The 27,492-nt window shown below is 39.8% G+C and overlaps 1 protein-coding gene and 1 long non-coding RNA gene across 3 annotated transcripts in view; one reads left to right on the forward strand and one right to left on the reverse strand.

Moving 5' to 3' along the window:
* LOC309494369 overlaps window positions 1-27,492 on the reverse strand; it is a 47,912-nt gene that overhangs the window by 16,959 nt on the left and 3,461 nt on the right. The gene's annotated exons all lie outside the window — the stretch shown is intronic.
* LOC309495097 (carbohydrate sulfotransferase 12-like) lies at window positions 21,460-24,433 on the forward strand. 2 transcript variants are annotated; one of them, XM_082164644.1, is made up of 2 exons: window positions 21,460-21,526; window positions 22,947-24,433. In XM_082164644.1, exon 2 carries the CDS (start codon window positions 23,030-23,032, stop codon window positions 24,056-24,058), a length of 1,029 nt encoding a protein of 342 aa, XP_082020770.1. In that variant the 5' UTR covers window positions 21,460-21,526; window positions 22,947-23,029; the 3' UTR covers window positions 24,059-24,433. The 2 variants fall into 2 exon arrangements, with proteins under 2 accessions (XP_082020770.1, XP_082020771.1); XM_082164645.1 differs by having other exon boundaries at window positions 21,463-21,474.

Genomic DNA, 27,492 nt, shown 5'->3' on the forward strand with positions numbered 1-27,492 from the left:
TGTATTGTAAATAAACAACAAACTTTTTTTCAAAACAAACATTGATTTGATTGATTGAAGTTTATTTCTAGCAACAACAAAAAAAGAAAAGAATATATATAAATATACACTACCGGTCAAAAGTTTTAGATCGGTAAGATTTTTAATGTTTTTAAAAGAAGTCTCTTCTGCTCACCAAGGCTGTGTTTAGTATATAAAAAACAATAAAACAAAACATATTTTATGACAATTTAAAATGACTGTTTTCTATTTTAATATATTTTACTCCGGAAATGATGTATAATCTGACCAATCACAGCCCCTGCGGTCTGCGTCACCGCGACGCGTAGTTACAATTTTTTGGAGGTGCACGTCAAGCTACGGCGGAGGGGTCGCGTCGAGGTTCGCGTCGACGCAGAGGGGTCCGCGGGGGTACGCCGTCGATTCGACGCAGAAGCATAAAACAGGCTTAAGTTCCGCCGCCGAATACTGGAGCATCGTCCATGCCACAGAATAGCAGAAAGGACGACCCAGATGTAGTTCATCTGCACCAGTAGCTCAGTGATCTTCATAGTTGATCCCCGTGCCAGAGGTACCACGAAGAACAGCAGTCAGTAACCGGCAGGTAAACCGGCAACCGCAGAGAGCATCAACGCGTAGATCAAAACCAGCGTACAAACCCTATAAGGGGAGGCTGCAGACCTGGAGCCGGTAGATCTACGCCCCTAGCAGTTTTACGCCCCTGGCAGTTTTACGCCCCTGCTGTTCCTGATGCGTCCAGTAGGGGGATATGCTGCGAAATAACACCATTAAATCGATGCTCAAAACTTACACAATAATAACCGTCCAGTTCATAGATTTTGCCCGAATTTGTGGTTTTTGTTAATTTAAATATTAAACGTTTTAGTATAAATCTGCACTGCACTATGGATTAAAATATCTCTAGATATTAGGTTGGGCTTCACTCAGCCTATACAGAAGACTATTTGTTTTCATGAATTAAAAAATAACACACATAGTTGGATCAGATGACAAGTAATGATATATGACCTACTATAGAATAGTTAATTGAATATTGAATACATTAATATTGAATAAATAGTAATAATAATAATACTAATTAATAATAATAGAATATTCACTGTATGTTTTTATACAGGAGACTGAGTGAAATATGTTGTTGTGAATTTATATAAAGTTACAATTAGATATTAAACATATTTAGCCCATTAGACATACAGCACCGTGTAATCATATGGATCCTGGATTAAATATCTGCTGTACTATTCACTTAGTCATCATACAGCTACAAAACAGTGTCCTTCATAGCATTTTATGAAGACAAACACAATTTATCCCTTTTCTAAAATTCCAAGGGCCATTTATAAGAAAGAGACAATATTTTTGTTCACAAAAACATTATTTATCAACACCATTTATGAATTATGATGACTCCCCTATGGCTTGCCACTCTGCTTTAACTGTTTTTCTATCCTCCTGTCAAAGTGCTTCTGCTCACTGATAAAAAATTAAAATAAAATTAAACAAACAAATGTAAAAAGGACATCCATGGTGAATTTTATTTTGTCAAATTCAAAAGCAGCAGGACTCACTGTTAAATTTTGTATAAAATTCCTGAATCCTTAATTTTTTATCACAGTTGCTTTTGTACATTTCATCATTATTCATTATATCAATTCATTTTTTCCTTCATTAGTGAAATTCTAAATACACCTCCGCAATTCATCAATTCAGGACACATTTACAAAATAAAGTGTAATAGAAATGTATTGAAAACATGCTTAACAGTTTATGACAACTAGTCAGCCATTTTGCATTTAATGACTTATGCAAGGAACTAATGCCTAGATGTTTTGAGGAGTATGACAATTCAACAGAGAAATAGTATAATAGGCCTATATTTTGATCAACAAGACATAAAGAGTTGATAATGTAGGAAACAGCAGACAGTTGTACATTATGAATTGCATGAATGTACCAAAGCATTTGCAATTTGTATAAAATGAGAAATTGCTTTTATGATGTGCACAAGTGAAAGATGATGTGATTTCAGGTGTGATCTGAGAAATGCACCAAAGCAACTGAGATAAACTATAATACTTATTGGAGACCCTGCAGAATCACTGACCCCATGAGTCACAGACCACATAAAAGAAAGTGTTACGAGAACACAAACTGCCTTTTTAATTTGCATTTCATGTGTGTATTTCATTAAAAAAAGCTAAACTTTAAAAAAATATAAAAAGGACATCCATGGTGAATTTGATCTAGTCACAGTGTGTGTGTGTGTGTGTGTGTGTGTGTGTTGCCCAGAATTTATGTCAGATGAGTGTGGATTGCATCAATTTGCTCCTGATCTTCAAAGTACAATGGCACAGGTACTTGTTGGTGGAACACTTTTGGAAAAAGTGTCAAGACACTTTGATTTATTTTGGCCACTGATGATGGACTGTGCAGAGAAAATTAAAAAAATGACATTAAAAACATGTCCTTGTATGTCTCTGTAAGTCATTTATTTACTAGAGAAGCTATTGGTTTGGAATGCAGTTAAAAAAGAGATGGGTGTTTATAGTTTATAAAAGTTTCGAGAGAGAGAGAGAGAGAGAGAGAGAGAGAGAGAGAGATTTCCATAGCTAAAGCAAACACACTGGGATGCATCATGCAAGTTACTTGGCAAAGAAAAATCCCACTTTAAGTGCACACAGTCTACATTTTAATCCAGATCAGTACGCTATTTTAAGAAAAATGTATATTTAGATATAAATGAGATAGTTAGATCTCATTTTATAAGAAACAACTCAAACCAGAAAGGAGTAAAGGAGTCTTACCAGAAGAGGCAAGATAAAGACGGGCAACAAAAGAACATTCAAAAGAAAATTAATTTTGAAAGTGAGTAGAGAAGACTAGGGGCAGCTAAACTTACACGTGGTAAGCTATAACTTATAAATTTAAGCCAGACAGAACATCAACCTGACCGTCCAGAACTTTTTGTCTCTCGAAATAAATGATAGACCTATCCATTGATATAAATAAATGAATTGATATCTACCTAGCTCTATCAAGCTATTCGTTTATAAATAATAAATGTTGCATCATTGCTAAACAACAATAACTTTAGCGGATTATTTATTATACCTCAATCAATTCGTGTCAATGTACAGCCTCCCCCTACTGGACGCATCAGGAACAGCAGGGGCGTAAAACTGCCAGGGGCGTAAAACTGCTTGGGGCGTATATCTACCGGCTCCAGGTCTGCAGCCTCCCCTTACTCTACAAACCCGCCGAATCAGCGTGGATACACAGGTCAAAGTGGCTCCTTAAAATGGGTTAAAACAGTCCATAGATGCATCCATGCATTCATAAGTGCAGGAGTAGTCAGGGCCGGATTAACATAAGGGCTAGGTGGGGCTGAAGCCCCAGGGCCCGCGGGATTAGGGGGCCCGTGATTGGCTGGAGGAAATGAGATTGTCAAGTCATTGGTGGTTGATTTGTGTATAATAAAATAACAAGAAGTTATTGGAAAATGTGCCTGACTGATATAATTCACCGCCCAATCAAATTAACTCTACAATTTGCGCCATGACGTTGGGAAACGCCTCTTTTCGTTATGCTTCGTGTAGATTAGAACATGGGTAGGTCTATAAATTGCTCGCTTGCTGTTCAAAAATGATGAAAAAAAGTGATAGTGGTGCACAAAAAAGGAAAAACAAACTAGAGAGGCAGAAAAGGGATGCAAAAATTCCTAAACTAACAAACTACTTTGGTTCAACTTCACTTTCATCCGTGCCCGTGGCCGTGGAAGACCCCGAGTGCAGCGGCAGCAGCCCACAGTTAGCTTCACCCTCCTGCGTCGTCGTCACCGATCCGCGTGTTTTATACGTCGAAGAAGGTAAGCAAGCAGCTGAAGTAAGTTAATGAGTTAAGCACTTAATTTGGATGGTAATTGTTTCTCGTGGAGTCGTAAGGTATTTTCAATATTTATAGGGGCTATATAGTCGGTGATTTTATTGCCGTCTGAATCCAGAATGTCAGTGTTTTTTCTCCCACCACCCTCCCCCTCCTGCGTAAAAATCCCCGGCCGAATTACTGTTTTTTGACGAACATCAAGGTCCAATATACAAGGTACATGGGCATTTTTGCCCCGATGAGTTTTTGTCTTTGTGGCGAGCAGGACGAGGGCCGTGGGAGAGCGGCACGAGGCCGGTGGCGTGATTACTCTGATGAGCGAGACCTGCGTGACGCTTCGTGCCGCTCTCCCACGGCCTGCTCGCCACAGTCTTATTTTAATATTACATAATATAAAATAAATATATCACACAAGTAAAAGCGCAGTTTTCCCCAAATATCAGCACAATTGCTAATGTGATATGTTATGCAACAATAAATGAGTTGACCAATAAGTTAACATTGAGAGTTACGTTTTGGTTTATCGTAATTTCGCCGATGAAAATTCCAAAATGAAACCACAGCAGAAACAATCTCTGAAACTGATAGTGGTGATTCGTTACTGAATGATCTGCGTTTTGAACGAATGGGTTAATTTAATGATTCATTGACTCCTCGTTTGCTTCGTCGTTGAATCAAACAGCCGTTTGAACAAATCGGTTGAATGAATGACTCGCTTATTAAGACAGTGACTTGCCGCCACCTACTGTTAGTTTTAGTTTCATAATTAAAGTACCCTTAAAATTAAAAATTAGAAATCATTTTATATTTGAATATTAAATAAAATAATCATAGCATTTATGTAATTGTAAATGCAGTGTAAATGTATTAATATTTTTTTTACAGATATCCACATGAGAAACAATTACCACCTGAATAGGGCTTTAGAAAGCAAATGTTTTATTAATGCTTACTTTGTCCCTTTAGATAAAAATGAGAGAAATAGCCTGGTGCACGATGAAATATTGGGGCCATCATCACCACCACCAGACATCATATCGGATCAGAATGCAGGGAAAAATGACATCTACAGTACTGATCCGGGATGTTGGCCTGCTGACATTAACATACAAGGCCAAAATTATTGGATCGAAAAAGGACCAGTGCCATGTCAAAATCGCAGCTGTGATTTTTCTGCTTCCGAAAAACAATACAAACACCAAAAACGGGCGTTTTCAAAGACACTTCTGAGCCGAAAACTTGCGAATGGGGAGTCTGTTCCACGTGACTGGCTTCTGTACTCTCCAATCAAAGGATCTGTGTTTTGTTTTGTTTGCAAATTGTTTGGAGGCATTTCATCATTTTCCGGAACATCTGGATACAGTGACTGGAAACACGCACACAGTCGCATTCCTGATCATGAGAACTCTGACCATCACAGAGAGTGCATGGTAACCTGGGTGACAAGGACATCTGAAAAGGGGCAGATAGATGCGGGCCTTAGGGATCAGTTCAAATTGGAGCGTCAGTACTGGGAGGATGTGCTGAAAAGGGTTGTAGCTACAGTAAAATTTTTGTCTGAGCGTGGTCTATCGTTCAGGGGCGATACTGAGACTTTCAATTCCACCAATAACGGTAATTATATGGGAATACTTGAACTCATTGCTCAATTCGATCCATTTCTGCGGGAACACATAGCTCGTTTTGGAAATGCTGGAAGAGGAAAGCCGTCCTATCTGTCAAGTACAATATGTGAAGAAATTGTCAAATTAATGGGAGAAAAAGTTTTATCAGAGATCGTCAACAAAATAAAATTAGCCAAGTACTTTTCTATAAGCGTGGATTCCACACCAGACATTGCCCATATCGATCAACTCACTTTCATAGCGCGATACCTTTCTCCAGAGGGAAATATAGAGGAGCGCTTTCTTGAATTTCTTCCTATTACAAGCCACACAGGGGAATCACTTTTTAACTCTGTGATGACTGTACTGAATGAGCTGGGAATTGACATAAACAATTGTCGAGGACAGTGTTACGACAATGCAAGCAATATGTCGGGGGCTTATAAGGGTGTACAGTCACGCATTCGGGAGGTAAATCCACTGGCAGAATGGGTGCCTTGCGCAGCACACACACTTAATTTAGTGGGAATAAACACAGTGAATTGCTGCTTTGAAACAAATGAGTTTTTTACATTTGTGCAGACACTGTTTAATTTCTGCTCCCGATCATCCTCGCGATGGCAGGTGATTACCAGTGGTCTCGAAGCAAATGAGAACAAGCGAATTGAGAGTTTAAAGTCCTTGTCAGACACCCGCTGGTCTGCGCATGCCTCAGCAACTAAAGTACTGTGCTACAACTATTCAAATATTCAGCGGTCTCTCATTGACTTGTCTGAGGACGACAATCAGAATTTATCCACGCGTAACGAAGCTAGAGTGCTCTCAAAGCAAATGGACAAATTGGAAACCGCTCTTCTTTGCAAATACTGGAACTGCGTACTTCAACGTTTTGATGCAACTAGTACAGTCCTACAAAACATTGACCTTGATCTCTCCAAAGCTGTGGATTTAGTTGCATCTTTAAGGGACTTTGTTGCAGAATTGAGGGGCCAGTTTGATAGTTTTGAAACCGCTGCGAAAGGAGTGTCACCTACTATTTCACAGGCCTACAAAAGTGACTCCCAAAGGAAGCGAACACGTAAAAAACATGCAGATGAACTAGACAAACCTCATCTGGACTTGCAGATGTCTGGTAGACAGAAGTTTATTGCAGATGTTTTTTATGTGATAAATGACCGTCTTATAGCCGAGCTTGACAGAAGAAGTGCATCATACAAAGAGATCACTAACTTTTTCACTTTCCTGAATAATATTCATACTCTTTCTGATCAAGAACTTCGTTCTTCTTGTGTTAAATTACAACAGAAGTACAATACAGACTTGCAAGAAGATTTTGCTGATGAGTTTGTACATTTTAAAGCATTTTGCAAAAAAGAAAAGACAGTTTCAGCCAGGGAATTGCTGCAAGAAATAAGAGCAAGGGACCTTCAAAATGTTTTTCCAAATGTGGACATAGCCTTGAGAATATATCTCACCTTACCTGTCACGAATGCGTCAGGAGAGCGCTCCTTCTCAAAATTATCTTTCATTAAATCTCGATTGCGGTCAACAATGGCACAAGAAAGACTAAGCCATCTAACACGGATGTCCCTGGAATGTGACATTGTTAGAACCATGGATTTTAATGATATCATTAAGGATTTCTGCTCTGCTAAAGCTAGAAAAAAGACTATTTAACTGTAAGACCCTATGTAAAAGGTTGTAAACCTTTAAAAAGTATTAAAATGTAAAAAGTTCACCCAAAAATGAAAATTCTGTCATTTACTCACCCTCATGTTGTTCAAAACCTGTATGAATTTATTTCTTATCACACAAAAGAAGATATTTTATATAGTGTTAGTAACCAGACAGTTTACGGTAGTCATTGACTTCCATAGTAGGGAAAATATATCAGCAGAAGAAATAAATTCATACAGGTTTTGAACAACATGAGGGTGATGTTATTGAACTATCCCTTTAAATTATTCATGGTTAAGTACTTATTGAGGAAGTATGACTGAAGTATGAGTAATGTTTTTGCTGATTTAGGCAACCTTTATGCTTTTGAGTTCATATCTGGAGTAAATGCACTACATGGGGTACAAATGTTTTATCAATAAAATGTTCCCAAAATGAACCAAGAAATTATGTGGAGTAATTTTTATCATGATGTTCCATCAAAATCTGTGCAGTAGAGGGTTAATGTGTTAAATAGCCTGGACTATTTAGTGTGCAAAAATAATAATAAAAAGTAATGATAAAGAAAAACATTAAATACATTGATTAATAACAATAAAAAAATATTTATTGCGGTAGAAGACTGGCGTGGCAATCAGATGAAAGGGGGCCCTTGGTGTTGCTATAGCCCCAGGGCCCAAAGTCCTCTTAATCCGGGCCTGGGAGTAGTCTGAAGTACTAAACGTTTTAAAATTCCCTCCCTGAGCAGCGGCAGCTAATAGCGCCAGCGTTCACCCGGAAGTCTCAGACACCTATAAATTCAAACTGTCTTGGGATTGACTGAGAAAGTAAAACAGACACAGGAAATTTTTGAGATACATAAATAGCTACACCACCTGCACGCCCTTTCCGATCTGTTCTATAAACATTATAACCACCAACACAAATAACATCATCAGGGACAGAGGGTTTAAGCCAAGTTTCAGAGATCACAACAATATCTGGATTAGCAGACATAAACCACGTTTTCAATAAATCCAGTTTGGGTAGTAAACTTCTAGCATTGATATGTATAAAACCAATTCCATGCCTATTAGCAAATTCGGTTAGCCTGGGAAAACCCAGACAACTTAGCTCATGAGGACATGACATGAGGACACAGTCTCCATGAAAGACCCACTGGCAGATGAACGTGCTACTACATTTCTCTCCGAAACGGTAGGAAATTAAATTCGATTTAATAGAGGATTTTAACTGTGACACGATAATTGACAGGGCAGTTTAAGTGACAGGATGCACGCGACAGATCCGTCCAATAAAGATGACGAAGTAGTATGTCCCAAAGCTTGCCTACTTTTTTGCTACACAACACATTCAAAAGTAAATACCTTTTCTTCACAAAAAGAGTACTTTTATGGCGTAGTGTAACTTAGGCGAATTGGGACGCAGCATATGGCTTTACACGATGACGATCGCTCTGATTGGTTTTAGGTCTATCCAACTGCGCCCAGAGGCATTTGAGCAACGTTGGTGACACCCCTTTGGAAATGATTTGTCTATGGAGCTTTGCCAGACCATAACTCAGTTACTACGTTTAGCTCAAGAATATTGATCCGGGAAGTTCGAATAGCCTATGTAAATATATTGCCAACTTCACTGAACTCCTTGAGTTAAGCACTGACCGCATTTCTTTATATTTGAGTCCAAGTTAAAACACTATGAAACGCTCCATTAACGTACGGAGCTCTGAAACACTGCCAGCGGGACATTAAACACGTCTGTCCGAGATCACAACAGGTTCTCTTACGAGAGGTCTCTCGTACTTGCGTAAGATATCTTACGCTAGGGGAAAACCTCTTTTCCTCGAGATATTGAAGCCAAAAATTATCCTTAATTTTGCAATAATGTAAAACGCATTGCAGCAGCATGCAGACATGGGCGAGACAGCTCGCGCGCCCATTGGCTGCTCTGCGGCAACTGCACCAGCCTATCGATAGAGGCTCCTCATGACGTCAGAACCAATGAGGGCGCTTCGCGCCCATTACGTCATGTCCCGCCGAAATCGGGTGGGGCCAGGGCTATAAATACGGCCCAGAGAGGCTGGTTTGGTCAGTTTTTCATCTCTTCAGCGGGCTCACGCATCGCTGGATCCTGAGAGGAAGCCGCGCCGTCTGATTGCAAGCACCCAGCGGGATTAGTGCATCTGAAGCTGCTGGTCGACATCTCGCCGCCTTCAGTCGCCGTTTCTGCTGACGCTTTCCGGCGTACATATCCTTTTCTCTGTTACTGTGTTTTGTGTATGTGTGTGTGTTCGCCGCCGCGACACACACTCTCATTGCACTAAAAGAGCCGGGCGTCTTTTTCAAGACGCCCCTTTCCCCCCCCAACCCGCAAAGCTCGCCGGTGCGCCCGCTTGCCTTGCCTGCTTGGAGGATGATACCTGCTCTCCCTCTGTTCGAGCCGCGCAAAACGCGCCGTTCACAGGGGATGTCAGGAGCGGACGGTCACGGGGCTAGTTTTCTCTCTCCCTCTGTTCGAGCCGCGCAAAATGCGCCGTTCACAGGGGAGGCTGGAAGCGGACGGTCGGGGTTAGTTTTCTTTACGTACAAGAAAGCTACTTCTGTGCCCCATTCACGCGTCAAACGCCGAAGAAAACATGTTGACGCTCTTATATGCTCGTGCATCTGAAAGCCTTTGTGTTCTCCCCTGTGGCTCAGTGGCGGAATCTTTGGTTTTTTTTTCACACGAGAGACCGGAGTTCGAATCTCGGTCTAACGGCAGATTAATTATGCCTCCAATGCTTCGCTCTGTCAGTTCCCTGAAAGGCGACTGCAGATGTGCATTTTGCAGCCAACGAGCGCGTTGTACAACCCGCTCGCCTGCACCCAAACACCGTTTCTATGGTTCCCGTGCGTCACTGGCGAAAGGAGAAAAGAGTGATAATGTCCCGCTGCGGCCGGGCCGAATTCTATTTCTTACACATTTCTCATTCCCCTCTGAAGTTCAGGCGACTGGAAATGTCATACTGCAGTGAGCGAGCCTGTTGTAATGCACGCGCGCCTGCAAACAAACGCCAGCATGTTGACGCTCTCTGTTTCTATGGCAACTTCTCGCTCGTTCAGTTCCAGTAAATGCGACTGTTCCAGTGTATTCTGCAGTAAATAAGTCGGCGACACAGCCCGCTTGCCTGCACACAAACGCCGCTTTACGGCTACCCAGATAAATCCCATAGAGTGTATTTTCTGGTGTTCCGGCCACGGCCGATGGTGTTATGAGTGTAAACAAAATGCCCAGTGCGCATTCCTACACAGAAACACAGGTTTCTCTGATAATACTCGCGCTATATAAATTCCTTTGAGTCTTCCCCTGTGGCCCAGTGGCAGATTCTCAGGTTTTCACGCGAGAGACCCGCGTTCGATCCCAGGTCTAACGGCAAAAAAAAAAAAAAAAAAAAAAAAAAAAAAAAAAAATATTTTGCCGTCAATGCTCGCTCTGTCAGTTCCCTGAAAAGGCGACTGCAGATGTGTATTTTTGCAGCCAACGAGCGCGTTGTACAACCCGCTCGCCTGCACCCAAGCACCGTTTCTATGGTTTCCGTGTGTCACTACCTCCATTCTCACACATTTCTCTGGAAAATGTCAATATTGCAGTGGACGAGTCTATTGTAATACACGCACACCTGCAAACAAACGCCAGCGTGTTGACGCTCTCTGTTACTATGGCAACTTCTCGCTCGTTCAGTTCCAGTAAATGCGACTGTTCCAGTGTATTCTGCAGTAAATAAGTCGGCGACACAGCCCGCTTGCCTGCACACAAACGCCGCTTTACGGCTACCCAGATAAATCCCATAGAGTGTATTTTCTGGTGTTCCGGCCACGGCCGATGGTGTTATGAGTGTAGACAAAATGCCCAGTGCTCATTCCTACACAGAAACACAGCCCGTCACACAGGGCTCGCGCACATGAAATCGACCCAGATCGATTGCGCATTAAATGTGGTAAATGTGCCCACTGCCCAGTGCCCACAAACACTACGTTCTGCATGTCTCAAGGTTTCTGTAAAACGAAACCAACATGCATTCGCTCTGCTCAGGCAGACAATGCTCTCAGTGTTGTAAATGTGCCCGCTATCCCACGCCCACATTCAAACATGGACATGACAGGTCTTACGGGACTCGCCCAGCCCTCCCCCTCTCGGTTGACCACCGCAGAGGAGTCGAGCGCGGGCAATCTGCCCGCTGTTATCAGCGCGCCCCCTGCCTCAAATGTCATAAGCGCGACGCTTATGTTGCAGCACACTGAAGCCCCTCTGTCGCTGAGCGACCAGAGCGCGCTTCGCATCCAACCCCTAGCCATTCGTGCAAACGCATGGGCAAGGCTACCCGGGGTTTCGAAGTGGGTGCTAGACATTATAGAAAGAGGCTATTCGCTACAGTTCGGTCGACGCCCGCAACGCAAAGCGGCGCGAATCGATACTACGGTGAAAAAGGAAGTAGCACACCTACTTCGGGCCGAAATAGCGAAGTTACTGAGCAAAGGGGCTATAGAACCCCTATCACAAGCTCAGAGCGAAGGGGGCATGTACAGCAGATATTTTCTGGTACCAAAAAAAAAAAAAAAAAAAAAAAAAAAAAAGACGGGGGTCTCAGACCCATTTTAGATCTAAGACGACTAAACAAAGTACTTCTGAAACGACGGTTCAGAATGCTCTCGACCAAGAAAATCCTCTCGCAAATTTGCCAAGGGGACTGGTTCGTGTCGATAGATCTGAAAGACGCTTATTTTCAAATACAAATAGCGTCACGTCACAGGCGATTTTTGAGATTCGCCTTCGAGGGCCAGGCATATCAGTTCACAGTCCTGCCATTCGGCCTATCCCTGGCACCTCGCGTATTCACGATGTGCATGGATGCAGCGCTCGCACCCCTCAGGCTCCGAGGCATACGAGTGCTGAATTATTTGGACGATTGGCTGGTTCTAGCTCGATCACAGTCGGAGCTCATAGAACACAGGACCATATTACTCGATCACCTCGAGAATTTAGGTCTCACAGTCAATTGGGCAAAGAGTTCACTGTCTCCCAGTCAGAAAATATCTTTTCTGGGCACAGATCTGGACTCGCTGTCTATGACAGCACAGCTGTCGCCGCAGCGCAGACTAAGTATTCAGCGCATGACAGAGATTTTTTCGCCACGGCACTTTAGTCCCGCTCAAAAAGTTTCAAAGGATGCTGGGTCTCATGGCTTCAGCATCCTCAGTGCTTCAGCTGGGTCTGCTTCGCATGCGCCCGCTGCAGTATTGGTTGAAAGCGCGCGCCGCGCAGAGCTTGGACCTCGCGCGCCTCAAGGTCGATCAGAAATGCGTCGCAGCTCTGAAACCCTGGACAGTGACCGACTGGTACCGGTCAGGTGTAAGCCTGGGGACTTCCTTGAGTGTGAAGGTGGTGTCTACGGACGCCTCAACCTCGGGATGGGGAGCGCTGCTCGAGGGCAGACCGTTATTCGGCCAGTGGTCGGAACGGGAAAAGCTTCTGCATATAAACTGCCTGGAAATGATGGCAGTCGACAACGCGCTGAGGCGTTTTTTGTCCCCAGATAAAAAGACACCACGTCTTGGTCCGTTCGGACAACATGTCAGTGGTGGCTTATATAAATCACCAAGGAGGTATCAGATCCAGAATCCTTCACAGGCTGACGGAACGCCTCCTGGTCTGGGCTCAGCACAACCTGCGCTCGCTCAGGGCAGCGTATGTGCCCGGCCATCTGTATGTGGGACCAGACAGACTGTCCAGAAACAATCTGCCGACAGGAGAATGGTCTTTACATCCACAGACAGTCAAAATGCTATGGAGGACATTTGGCAGAGCGGAAATAGACCTATTTGCGTCTCAAGAGAACGCTCATTGTCAGGAATTCTTCTCCAAGAGCAGGGATGCGCTGGCTCACGCTGGCCCCGCTGCCCGCTCTATGCGTTTCCCCCTGTCACGCTCCTACCCCAGGTGTTAGAGCGAATCAGGGAGAGTGGATGCCCAGTGCTACTCGTCGCCCCATTTTGGACAAACCAAGTCTGGTTTCCAGTCCTGAGGCAGCTGACGAGTACCGCCCCGTGGCCGATACCGGTGAGGAGGGATCTCCTCTCGCAGGCGAACGGCTCGATCTGGCATCCTCGCCCGGAGCTTTGGTCCCTACATGTGTGGGCCATCAACGGGTACCCATTAACCTCCCAGCGGGAGTGTTAAACACGATCACGCAGGCTAGAGCTCCATCTACGAGGCGGCTCTATTCCTCAAAAGGGTCTGTGTTCACTAGCTGGTGTACAGCGAGTGGCACTTCACCCTCACGCTGTGGGGTGCCGGAGGTTCTCTCCTTTTTACAAGAGCTTCTGGATAAGGGCAGAACCCCATCCACGCTCAAAGTTTATGTGGCGGCCATAGCAGCGTTCGCTGAACCACCGCTTGGCCAGTCATTAGGAAGGAACGATCTGGTAATTCGCTTCCTTAGAGGAGCTAAGAGGCTGAACCCGCCCAGACCACCCTCAGTTCCCGTTTGGGACCTTTCCACGGTTCTGGAAGCCATGAAAGGTGCCCCATTCGAGCCAATACAGTCAATAGACCTGAAACCCTTGTCTTTCAAAACAGTGTTTCTTCTGGCTCTCGCTTCAGTGAAGCGCATAGGGGATTTGCAAGCGCTCTCAGCGAGCACGACGTGTATGGAGTTTGGGCCGAATGACTCGAGAGTCATACTCAAACCAAAGCACGGATATGTTCCTAAATCCCTCAACACACCGTTTAGGGCACAGGTTATCTCCCTGTCGGCCCTGCCGGTATCTGAGGAGGAAGGGGACGCAGGCTTCCTTTGCCCGGTCAGGGCGTTAAGAGCCTTTGTGTCTCGCTCATCTGTTTTCAGACAGACGGAGCAGCTCTCTGTTTTGTTCAGCTGACGTTCTAAGGGACTAGCTGCGTCAAAACAGAGTCTATCCAGGTGGATAGTTGATGCTATAGCGCTAGCTTACACATCCAAGGGCCTGCAATGCCCGATAGGTTTCAAAGCGCACTCCACAAGAGGTATGGCCTCGTCGCGGGCTTGGTCCAGTGGGATTGCCTTGCAAGATATCTGTAGGGCGGCAGGCTGGGCCTCCCCGTCTACATTTATAAGGTTTTATAACCTCGAGGTTCCCGCTTTGCAAGCTAGGTTGCTCTCGGTTTAATTTTTCAGTATTGCCCGCCCGATGCTGTCGGCTCGGGATGCTGAAACTGCTAGAGCGTCGATCACTGATCGCCTATATGCTTCTGTGGGCAGTACGTAAGTCCCCCATATTTACCAGTCCAGGCTGAGTTCGCCCTGGCTGTGTGGAACACTTGATATAACATGCTCTTATCAGAGCTCAATATTACAGGAATGATGCTATTCTAGCCCCTCTTCCCGGATTCTCTGTGAGTCCCTTGTGATTAGGCACTGTATGAGCCCCGGGCACCTGCCCTTGGGACTTTAGTGTTATGTCTCAAGCACGCACGGCGTTTTACATTGTGTTCCCCTAGCGTAAGATATCTTACGCAAGTACGAGAGACCTCTCGTAAGAGAACGTACTCGGTTACTAACGTAACCTCGGTTCTCTCTAGAAGAGGGAACGAGTACTTGCGTATCTTGCCGTGCATGCGTCATGTTCTGATTCGCTTCAGCGATGAAAAACTGACCAAACCAGCCTCTCTGGGCCGTATTTATAGCCCTGGCCCCACCCGATTTCGGCGGGACATGACGTAATGGGCGCGAAGCGCCCTCATTGGTTCTGACGTCATGAGGAGCCTCTATCGATAGGCTGGTGCAGTTGCCGCAGAGCAGCCAATGGGCGCGCGAGCTGTCTCGCCCATGTCTGCATGCTGCTGCAATGCGTTTTACATTATTGCAAAATTAAGGATAATTTTTGGCTTCAATATCTCGAGGAAAAGAGGTTTTCCCCTAGCGTAAGATATCTTACGCAAGTACTCGTTCCCTCTTCTAGAGAGAACCGAGGTTACGTTAGTAACCGAGTACGTTTTGCGTGGGAACTCAAATATCTTTGCGAGGGAACGCAGAAGATTTGAAAAAAATAAATAATAATTATCCCATCCTAAAAAAAAATCCACCACCACGTCCCTTTAGGGACTCCATAGTAATGTGTGTTTTAAACCGAGAAAGAAAACCGATGCGTGTCATTTAAATTAGCTTTGTGCATTCGTCTTAAAGGGACAGCAGCCTAATGTACCCACAGCTGTTTGTGTCGCCAATGGAGATCAAACAACAAAAGAGAAAATGACTTGTAGCTTTAACAAAGATAAATTGAATTAATTAATAGTTATATTTCATTTTTACAGTGAAGACTTATTTTAAATTCGATAATTCAATTTCTGTACCTGATAAGTTAGATTTTCCTGAAAAACATAATGCACTGCTTATTTCAATTGTATTTTTCTTCTATTGTATTTATCTATGCTTGTAATTTGTTTATAATTTTCTATGCAGATTCACTGCTCTACAAAATCTCTCCAATTATTCTAGAACGATTCATTCTTTTCAAATAGACCTAAATAAATAATCTGGTGAAATTGTTTTCATATCGCAATATATATAGAAGAAAAACAAAATATCGTAATGCAAGTTTTCTGATTATCCTGATAAAGTTCCCTTGGCCTTTGGAATTAAAATAGCCCCACATCATCACATAGCCTTCACCATACCTAGAGATTGGCATGGTTTTATTTAAGTTAGCCTAATAGCTGGTTTGATTTGCATTGAGAGATGATCTTATGGAAAGTACTCCATGCCAATCTCTAGGTATGGTGAAGGCTATGTGATGATGTGGGGCTATTTTAATTCCAAAGGCCAAGGGAACTTTATCAGGATGCATAGTATCCTGGATCCATGAATTAACTTGCCTTTAAAAATAAAAATCTGCCTGCCTCTATGGGAATTTAACATAGGGTTGTCCAGACTTATGCACCCTGTATTTTAAGGAAGAACATTTATTTATTTACGATACATTATTCATTCACAAAGAAAATTGGTTTCCTTAAAGGTTGGATTTTTCCTAATTTTTTTAAACTAAGGTAGTAAGTTCAATTTCCAAAAGATGATTTTTTATTCCTCTTTTTAGTCAACTTTAGCATGGGTGTCTAAACTTATGCATAGCACTGTATATACATTTTTGAATTGTAGTCTGAAATAATAAATGTAGTGTTGTCAAAAATATAATATTTTCTATACATATTGATACTGAAATATCTGAATAAATATGATACCAGCAGCGCTTTCTCGTGCTCTCATCTCTCTGACAGCTTGTAACACACAAACCCACCTCACTCACTCACTCGTTTCATTTGCTCCGGATAAATATAGTTGCCATTACAGGGCTTGAATTTTGGCATGGGATTGTGTGTATTGTGCATTATTCTATAATCCTTCCCTCAGATTTTGTGTTCACACCTAAAGTGATCGCAGATAAAGCCGCCTCTCAGAACTAAATTGAGTTCTTTTTCCGCTGCTTATATTGACCTTAAACAGTCAAATACACACAAAATAATGTCAAAATGCTGGTCTTGGTGAGTATTCAAGTAAACCCAGTCAGTTATGTTTTTAAAAAGTTGAGAAAGAAAATGTGTGTAACAGTTTAATGGATCCTTGCGGCAGGTCTTAAAGTGACATCAGGTATTGGATAATATTAGATAAATTATGAGATAAAAGTATCTATAGGATAGGATTTTTTTTTATTACAAACTTCCATGGTGATGATGAGATTTACCAGTCCATGATCTTATCTACACATACCACAGCTAACTGAAATCGACATGGTAATTAAACAATAAGTGCTAGCTAGCACTTAATTTTTTTTGTTACCACGTGAGAATAGCCAAACAGTATAGATGATTCACAAAATCATACACACAGAAATGTGCATGATTGGCCAAAATGTTACTGTTATTAACAAAAATATGACCCTTTGAGTTTCGTAATATGTAGAATTGGATTTGTGCACCTGCAATGAAGAATTTAAAAAGGTGTAACTGATGTGTTGTTTGTGAGCGAGAAAGGAAAAAAACTACAAGTTTGCAACTCCTAAAACATTTTCTCGAAGACTTAACATCTACAAATTGCACTGTTATAGGGACTTTGTTTTGCTTCAGTAATACTAGATATAATACAGTGTATGCATAATTTGAGTCGATATTCTGATGTTTTATCACGTGTGATATCACGTGTTTTTTCAAGCACATTTTATCAATGCCAAACCACACCAATCTTATTAACTACTATTTATTTAGTATATAATCAATATACAGTACCGGTCAAAAGTTTGGAAACATTACTATTTTTTATATTTAATATTGTGAAATATTATTATAATGTAAAACAGCTGTTTTCTATGTGAATATATTATATAGTAAAGTGTAATTTATTCCTGTGTATATTATATCATGTGACACTGATGACTGGAGTAATGATGCTGAAAATTCAGCTTTGCATCACATGATTACATTATATTTTAAAGTATATTAAAATAGAAAACCATTATTTTAAATTGTAATTATATTTCACAATATTACTGTTTTCTTCTGTATTTTTGATCAAACAAATACAGCATTGATGAGCAGAAGAGACTTCTTTCAAAAACATTAATAATAGTAAAGTTTCTAAACTTCTGACTTGTACTGTATAATCATGTGATATTTAATAATTAGCAAAGGCTGGACACTGTTTGACCCAATCAGAATTTCTTTTCCAATGGTCGGTCAGTTTAATTTTCTAATTTCATCCTCCTCATGGGCATTGAATAATGACTTTTCAGTATAAATCTCTTTTTTTGGCCCATTTTTTCTGTCAAAGAAAACCTGCTTAATAATTATGCACACCTGAATAAAGGTTTCCTCATTAATAATTATATATCACTTATAAATGATTATATACTAAATGAATGGTAGTTATTAAGAACTTTCTTAGTCTGTTCATTTGTTCGGACAGTTGCACCACCACCTGACATTTTGGGGGTTTAATGCTGCCTTCAGGAATTATCATAAATAGGCCTGCTAGTTTCCTAGTTCATTTTTTTTTTACATTGTAATCCGACTTCAGAAGAAGAAACGAAACTTAAAATAATATGCATTATTAAATGTAAAAAAAAAAAAAAAAAAATTATTCAAACAAAGGTTTTATAGAATATAGGGATACATGTCATGACTTTATCAAATTATTTTAAAAGGAAATAATGCACTTGGACACAAAACTATGCACATCACATTGACCCATTCCCGCATTCATTGCCACAACATAGCCTAACTTTGTGACAATGTTTATAAAAAATATATGAGCGATTTTTAAACAAAACTGTCTGCTTATACAGATTCTATCTTTCAGTGCTAATTGCTTTGTGTATTTAAATGTTAAATGGGAAAACACTCACCTGTTCTTTTTTCTTTCATTTTTCTTTTCTTATTCTTGCTTTATTAGGGCCATGAAGACGTGGAGGAGTAGTTCGATGTTCAGGCTTCTGGGGAAAACATTGTTCATTTAAATGTTAATAAACCTGTTTGCATACTATTTTTGCTGTTTGTGCTATATGTTCTATAGTAAATTAACTTAATTAACCAAATTCTGAGTCTGTATCTTTCCCATGTCGTTGAAAAAGTCTCTAGTTTTGGGCAAATGAGGACAAGTTAAATTAAACCACTGCATGTCCGCCCATATTATATTAATTAAAAATTAGAAATGTCATTGTGAAAACAAAAAAAACAATGACTGTTGTAAGTAAATCAGACCTTTCAGTATAGCCTAACGCTAATAAGCTTAAACGAAAATAACGAGATAATTGTGTAGTGAAGTATTTTTTTGCAGTGCGGCTGCAGCAACTTGCGCTCTAATATTAGGCAAAATAGGCTACAGAATAAGAATATTTCGATCTGTGGGTCAATGACGTGGCGTGTCAATTCTGGTGTCCCAAGCATATTCATAATATAAAAATGTATACATTTTTAAATGCACTTCATTAAGTGACTCAACTTCCCCCTCTTTAATTACTCATGTGAGAATTCATTATAAATAATTAATCTTTAAGGAACTATTGAGCTCAAAAGTCTCAAAATGTCATTCCGGGTAACTGTCCCGGCTTAAAATCTGAATACAAAAATACAACAAAAATTTTAAAAATATATATAAAAGTATTTAAAATCTACTTGGGCATAATTGTATTGATGTTTTCAATGATTCCTACAAATATAGTGATAATACTAAGCTTATTTACATTTTTATGACAGAACGACTTTTGTCCCCAAATTGTGATTTCTCTAATGTCAGTCCTAGATAACAGACATCAATGACCATTTTGGACCATAATGCATTTTGGTATGTCATATGACATAATATTGAATCAAAAAGAAGACCCTGAAGGAGCACTAGAACATGTGCAAAGGTCAGGAAGCGTCTCTTAAAATGTCGATATTTTGATATTTCGGTCACTGGTGCACTTTGTAGCAATATCATGTGACCTTTTGGATAACACTAATAAAACATTTATAATGATTTTATATAAAAAAAACGATCTATTTGATCTAAAAGGTTACCTTAAGTTATGATAGCTAAGTTGTAGTTTTCCATAGGTGGTTAAGTTAGTGCCTGATTATAAAGAAAAAATATTGTTTTTTGTCATTCCTGGATAACAACATATCATTCTTGTATAACAAAAAACCTGTTAGCCAGGACATGTCATCCGTTATCCAGAATGACATATGCACAACAATCTAGTTTTTAATTGACATTTGTACACTTTTAGGCAAAGTTATTTGTTATAGTATTAACATTAACATTATTTACATAATTGTATGTTTTTTTGCCATATTTTAGCTGTCATTCATCTTGATTTCATATGATTCAATGAGTCACATGGGTCATTATCAATGAATTTAACTTTTTTAAATCATTAAAAACTTGTCAGTGTCTCTTACTTTGTTTCAAGTTTGAGTGTTGGAAAGGAAAAAATGACACTGAGGATGGTTTTTATGGTAATCCTGAAAAATATTGCAGAATGTCCTTCCGTCTAACAGTATGTCATTCCGGCTAACAATGACACAGGCAATTCATTTAACCCATATTTGTGTGTTAGATTACACAATTCTGTTTTTTGTTGAGTTAATGATAAAACAAGTCTTATTTACTTTATTAGAAAACATTTTTAAACATTTTCCAGCTTTTTTAAAAATTTGGTTCTGAATTTTGAGTTATCAGCAGCCATAACTGAGCCCATGTCTATATGAAATCCCAAATTGATTATATTAATTGTGATTAAAATGTAGTTTTACGAGCACTAGTTGTTTGTTGAGCTCCAATTATGGATATCAGTACATTTGTATATGCCAACAATGGTAGAAATGTAATTAATTTAAAAATTCATTACGTTACCCAGGAATGACATTTTCATGGGGAAAAAGATATGATTCACCAAAAAAAGTGGTTAATTACATTCTTGAAATGTGTACATGTCATTGCATTACATACACAACACTCTAATAAGTATAGAAAGTCCTAAAATTAGAATTTTTTTGGCAGTTTTATTTTTTTTCACATCTTAATCCTTATCCGTCATTCACCCCTGTATTGACAGGTGCAATATTTGAAAATCGATCATATATTTTTTTTGATTACATTTATATCTGCATTTATGTAAAAACTTAAACTTTCAAACATCAAAATGTCATTTATTAATGTTTTCATGTCAAAATGACAAACAAACATCTTTTCCTATTCTATTTTGCCTGGAAACGCTTCCAACACGCTTGCATGTCGCGTGAAAAATAGGCGTCGGCTCGAGGCGCGCCTGAGACGCGCGTGTCACGCAGGCAGTGTGCAAGCTCTAACCTGTTAACAGGGGAGCCGAAATAAAAACGGACACGCCACGCAGCCAGTGTGTCGCCGGCCTCAACCTCCGCAGACAGTTTTTAATGTTTATCAGACAATAACTAGGCTACTCAAGATTTTGCTTTAGTATAATTTTCGGGACAATTAGGGCCAGATTCGGGATTCGGGACAACAGTTTAGATTTCGGGACTGTCCCGATTTTTTCGGGACGTGGTTTAGATTTACGATGCTTTTGGGAAACGCAGTCCTGGAGAGTGCGTGAGAGGCTGAAAGCAGCAGGGATACCCAGAAGCGCACCGTTTTGGAAACCATAAAGTCGACAACTCTTTTTGAGGAGAAAGATGGACATACACCATTCGAACATCTACAGGATAAGGAGATACTAGCTCTGATACTAGCCCTGATACTAGTCCTACTCTTCTCTTATTGAAGGTGAGTAATGACTGATCATGATGTTTCGTTCGGGGTGAACCCAGAAGTAAAGGTAACACACCGCTATGCTTGATATAGCCTATGTTATGAATGCGGTAATTTAGGCTTGTACCACTTTCAATGCATCCATTTAGCATCACTGCGTTTTGGCATAACACTTGTCTCCACAATTTAACAAGATCTGAAAAACTGAAATCATGTCCGATCGCGCGAGTCAGTGAAACAGGTGTTCGTGGTGGGGAACAGTGAAATGGTAATGCGTCACTGATTGCCTAAAGTAAATAAATCCGCCGAATCTTTACTTTGAATATAGTTATCTCATGGAAATTTTTCGTAACTATATGTTTTGGAAAATATGTTTCTCATGGCAATTATTCGTAACTATTTTATAATTTGAAAAAGATGTTTTCACTTTAAAATAATGATCCAGATCATATTGTTCTTGAAGAGTGACTAGGTAATGGGCTTTATGCACAGCTGCACTACTTCCTGAACTTCAGCCAGCTCTTTGTTTCCTGTCTGCCATTATTGGACAAACTGATTAATCCAGGTGTGTCTGATTATTGTTACTGAGGTCAGGCACACCTGGATTAATCAGTTTGGCCAATAATTGCAGACAGGAAACAAAGAGCTGGCTGAAGTTCAGGAAGTAGTGCAGCTGTGCATAAAGTATTTGATGATATTCAGAGTAAAAAAGACCATTACACCTCAGACATGTTAATGTTGTGATTAATAATTAATTAGTAAGTCTTTATAATTTGTCATAGTTATTAGTTCTTAATGATACCAAACTCATTCAGTAATTGTTGAATCTCAGTCCTAAATTTGATATTACTTACTGATTAGTTAATTGTTTCCATATTAGGATAAATCTTTCTATGAAGTCCATACTTATAATGAATTATAACCCAATTTAATAATTTTTTATTAAGTATTACTATTTTATAAAATACATTTATAAAGACTCAATAAGACTTATACTGCATTATAATACATTAATCATAATGGATTATGAGCATGCACATTGAAAAAGCAAATGCATGACTTATAAGTTATTATAAAAAATATATATAAATGTAATTATAACTGTTCTTATAATGCAGTATAGGTCTTAATGAGTCTTTATAAATATATTTATAGAATAGTAACACTTCTAAACAATTATAAATGGAGCTATAATTCATTACAAGCATGGACTTCAGAAAGTGTTACCCATATGAGTCAATAGTGGTAGCTGAAGTGTTAATGTACTACTCATTACTTCCTGCATAGTTACCCTTTTAATGACAGACATTATTCTAAGTGTTACCAAAAAATATTTAAAAAATAATGTATAGTCTGCCGGAAAGATAGAGCTTTCGTGCTATGTTCACATTGTAGTTTGTGTAGATATAGTGATGAATCATATTTTGTGGTAGTAGATTGTAAATTCAGAATTCAACATGAAGTCCTTTTTTTGTGTTTTTCCCCAGAATTCTCAACTTGATTAATTGCAGAGACAATAATATTTATCATTCAATCAATTGTGAGGATCTGGAATAGGCGTCCAGCGGATATGGCAATGCAGGGTCAGTTCTTTCTTTTGGGAGCAGTATTTGTCACATTCTTCATCATTTGCTGGGATGAAATGAGAAATGTGAATTTTCACCAATACATGGCTTCATCACAAGATTTCACACACCTCAAACTTCGTCAAGCACATCGTAGACGTATTATAAGAGAGCTTTGCTCAGCCAATAGCAGCTTGAACTTCCCAGGGAAATTTAAGACACTTGACCAGATTCCAAACAGAGCCCTGGACCATCTCATTGTGGATGATCATCATGGTGTTATTTACTGTTTTGTACCGAAGGTAGCATGTACCAACTGGAAACGAGTCATGATTGTGCTCAGCCAGAACCTGAAGGCACCTAATGGAGCTCCATATCTGGATCCTCTTGACATACCAATTGAGGTAATCCATAATTATACAGTACATAAGACGTTTAACAAGCTTTGGAGGCGTTTTGGTCGTTTCTCACGTCCATTGATACATCACAAACTAAAGAATTACACTAAGTTCCTTTTTGTACGGGATCCTTTTGTACGACTTATTTCTGCTTTCCGGGATAAGTTTGCTTCAACCAATGAGGATTTCTATAGGTATTATGGCTCTCCAATGCTTCAGCGTTATGCTAATATTTCATCCCCCCCTGACTCTGCTCAAGAGGCCTTCGCCGCAGGTATCAGACTGTCCTTTACTCACTTTATTCAGTACCTGTTAGATCCACAGACTGAGAAGAAGAATCCATTCGATGAACACTGGCAGCAAATGAACAGACTCTGCCATCCGTGCCAAATTGACTATGATTTTATTGGAAAGCTGGAAACTCTTGATGAGGATACAGAACATTTGTTGAGGATTCTTGGTCTGGATAAATATATTCACTTTCCCCCAGGGTACGAGAACAGGACAGCAGAAGACTGGGAGCGAGACTGGTTTGCAAACATTTCCGTAGCTGACAAGAGAAAGCTGTACAATCTTTATGAAACAGACTTCAGATTATTTGGATATGACAAACCTGAGACACTTCTGCATGAATGATCATGCAAATAGAAATATTAGATAAATTATGCTGAATCCCAATCGTGATTAATCACAGAAAAAAAAAGTGTGATTAATCTAGCTAATGTTTTTAATCGATTGACAGCACAAATTTGTTTTTTGCCATTTATCCCAGAAAGTTGGTTCAATATCAAAATGAAGCTCGCAAACAGTCAGGTGAAGGTTACATTGTAAATGTTTCACTAAAGGTTTCAAAGTCCAGGGCTAAAAAGCAGTTTGGTTAAACATTAAACATCTTTGTGGCCTGATAGTTTTATGACCCTAATCTAGATTATTTTTATATATATCATTCTTAAAGGGATACTCCACTTTTTTGGGAAATAGGCTCATTTTACAACTCCCCCAGAGTTAAACAGTTGAGTCTTAATTCAGCCGAGCTCCGGGTCTGCCGGTACCATTTTAGCATAGCTTAGCATAGATCATTGAATCGGACAGGACCATTAGCAGCTCTCTCAAAAAAATGACAAAAGAGTTTCGATATTTTTCCTATTTAAAACTTGACTCTTCTGTAGTTACATCGTGTACTAAGACCGACGGAAAATGAAAAGTTGTGATTTTCTAGGCTGATATGGCTAGGAACTATACTCTCATTCCTGCGTAATAATCAAGAAACTTTGCTGCCGTACCATGAGTCCAGCAGGCGTAATGATATGACGCAGCGCCTGATTTACACATGATTCAACTCATCAGCTCATTATCACATGGGTTAATGAGCTGATGAGTTGAATCAGGTGTGTTTGATTAGGGAGACAAAGAAAACGTGCAGTGTTGAGGGTACTACAGGACAGGTTTGGGAACCACTGATGTAGGCCTACCATTTCCTGTTGATAATCAAATATTAACCACAGAAAAAAACTAAGCAATTGAGTCAAAGGCGGTTTCAGGCTTTCTAAATCATGTTAAATGATAAACACCACAGCAAAAGTTTCCAGTACGTTCTCTTTAAGTTCACTCAAAGAAGGAAGCTGTATTTTGTAGGACAGCCTTCACAGTTCTTCCTTAACCAGCAGAAAGCGGCTGAGGAAAATAGTTCTGTCAAATGTTAGGCTACTTTTGAAATGTGTTTTTTTTTTTTTTTTTTGCATTGAGCATTGTAGCAAATGAGTGTATCTTGTATGAATGCAATCAGGGTTCGAAATGAGGGGGGTCTGGGGGGGTCCCGGACCCTCCATAATTCATTAGGGACCCCCCATAAGAATTTATTTTTGGATTTTGGGGGGTCCCCGACAAATATATTTTAACATTAAAAATGATTGTGAAAATTATAGGTCTTTAGTGACGTTTTATATATATCCTAGCGCGAGGCAGCTATTAGACAGTGAGTTCCTATAGGCCTACAGCGTCACAGATTGTTGTTGTGGTGCTCCCGCAGACACTCAGTGTAGCTGAACGCAGCAAAACGAAACCTCACAAAGAGTGAAATCCTGAATGAAAATCCTGTGAGTGCTTCGATTATATTTATATCTCCATAATTGCTTATAGTAAAATATTAGGAGTTCGAGTTCCTATATCAAAAGTTGTCAACGTTTCTTGCTAGCTGTATGTGTATGAAGCCAAATTATCTGCCAGCTAACAGCAGACTATGGAAGCTTGTTTCCGCCACAGAGTGAAAAATAAAAAAGGTAATTGCGACTTTTTAATCTCACAATTCTGACCTTTTTTCTCAGAATTACGTGATATAAAGTCGCAATTGCAGGTTATAAAGTCAGAATTGCGTGATATAAAGTCGCAATTGTGTGTTATTAAGTCAAAATTGCGTGATATAAAGTCGCAATTGCAGGTCATAAAATCAGAATTGCGTGATATAAAGTTGCAATTGTGTGTTAAGTAAAAATTGCGTGATATAAAGTCGCAATTGTGTGTTATTAAGTAAAAATTGCGTGATATAAAGTCGCAATTGCGTGTTATAAAGTCCGAATTATAAGATAAACTCGTAATTGTGAGAAATATACTTGAAATTCTGACTTTTTTTCTCAGAATTGCATGTTTATATCTCGCAATTCTGACTTTATAATACGCAATTGGGAGATATAAAGTCAGAACTGCATGATATAAAGTCGCAATTGCGTGTTATAAAGTCAGAATTGTGAAATAGCCTACAAACTATTCTGAGGTAAAAAAAAAAAAAATCCGTCTTTTTCCCCTTAGAATTGGACTTTATATCTCACAATTGTTAGTTTATATCTCACAATTCTGAGAAAAGATTTCAGAATTGCGAGATATAAACTCGCAATTATGTGTTATAAAGTCAGAATTGCGTGATATAAAGTCGCAATTGCGAGAAAAAAAAGTCAGAATTCTGACTTTATTTCACGCAATTCTGACTTTATATCTTGCAATTCTGATAAATAAAGTCATAATTGCGAGATGTAAACTCGCAATTGTGATATATAAAGTCACAATTAATCTTTTAAAATATTTTATTCTGTGGCGGAAACAAGCTTCCATAGCAGACCTAGCAGCTAGACTAGTTATTCAAAGCTATAAGCATAACCTACTTGTCCAGTCAGTGATTACGAAAGATAACCAGGACTTAATTCTAGTCTGTGAGTTGATTAAAGTGAATGTGATTTGAGCATGAATGAGTATATGAGAGCTTGGTAAGCTATCTAGGAAGGAAGCTAATATTATTTTTCTTAATTTAAAATCCTGCATCATGGAGAGAAAAAGAGGAAAAAGAACTTGTAACTTTGTTGCTCCAGAGTTAGAGCGTTACCTGTTAGATTATAGCCACTTCTCCAGACACCACTACAATACTGGGCCTAGCCCAAACCATGAAAAACATCCCAAGACCATTATCCCACCTTTAACATTGGTCCATATAATTTTGCCTACAGTATATAGTGTAGCAAGGTAGTCTTCATAATTTTTTATAATTTAATAATTAAATTTTAGGGGACCCCCAAGAGTCTTAAGTCATTTCGAACCCTGAATGCAATGGCCAATCGGAGGAGCTGTTTGCTCAGTGCGTGCACGTTTACAAATGACATACTGAGACGGGAGTCATGTGACACGCACACAACGCTCAGAAAGACGCGCGCCAGTATCGTTCGCACCCAGGGGGGCAGTGTTTCGGAAAACATTGAAGCTTCCCCGGGCGCCGCCATTGATTAGCAGACCATCACCGGCTGTTAGCATTCCATTGACTCCCATTCATTTTGGCGTCACTTTGACAGCGAATAACTTTACATCTGAGGCGTTTAAAGACCCATTTGTCCATTATTTATTTCTAAAGAAACACGAAAATGTATAAAAGGCTCCATCTTACGTTATGGCCCAGTAGAAACAGTTTTTGTAAAAAATAGGCTAACGATTGCGTCATAACCACGCGACTCTCTGTCACACAGTAGAGAAATTACCGTATGGACAGGAGGAGAAGCTCGTGGGCAATCGCGGAGACGTGGAGGCCAAAT

This window comes from Leuciscus leuciscus, assembly GCF_965113295.1.
Source record: "Leuciscus leuciscus genome assembly, chromosome: 3".
NCBI lineage: Eukaryota > Metazoa > Chordata > Actinopteri > Cypriniformes > Leuciscidae > Leuciscus > Leuciscus leuciscus.

What these genes read in the sequence shown, in the direction of transcription:
- LOC309495097 (XM_082164644.1), top strand. Translation starts at nt 23,030, where the DNA reads ATGGCAATGCAGGGTCAGTTCTTTCTTTTGGGAGCAGTATTTGTCACA.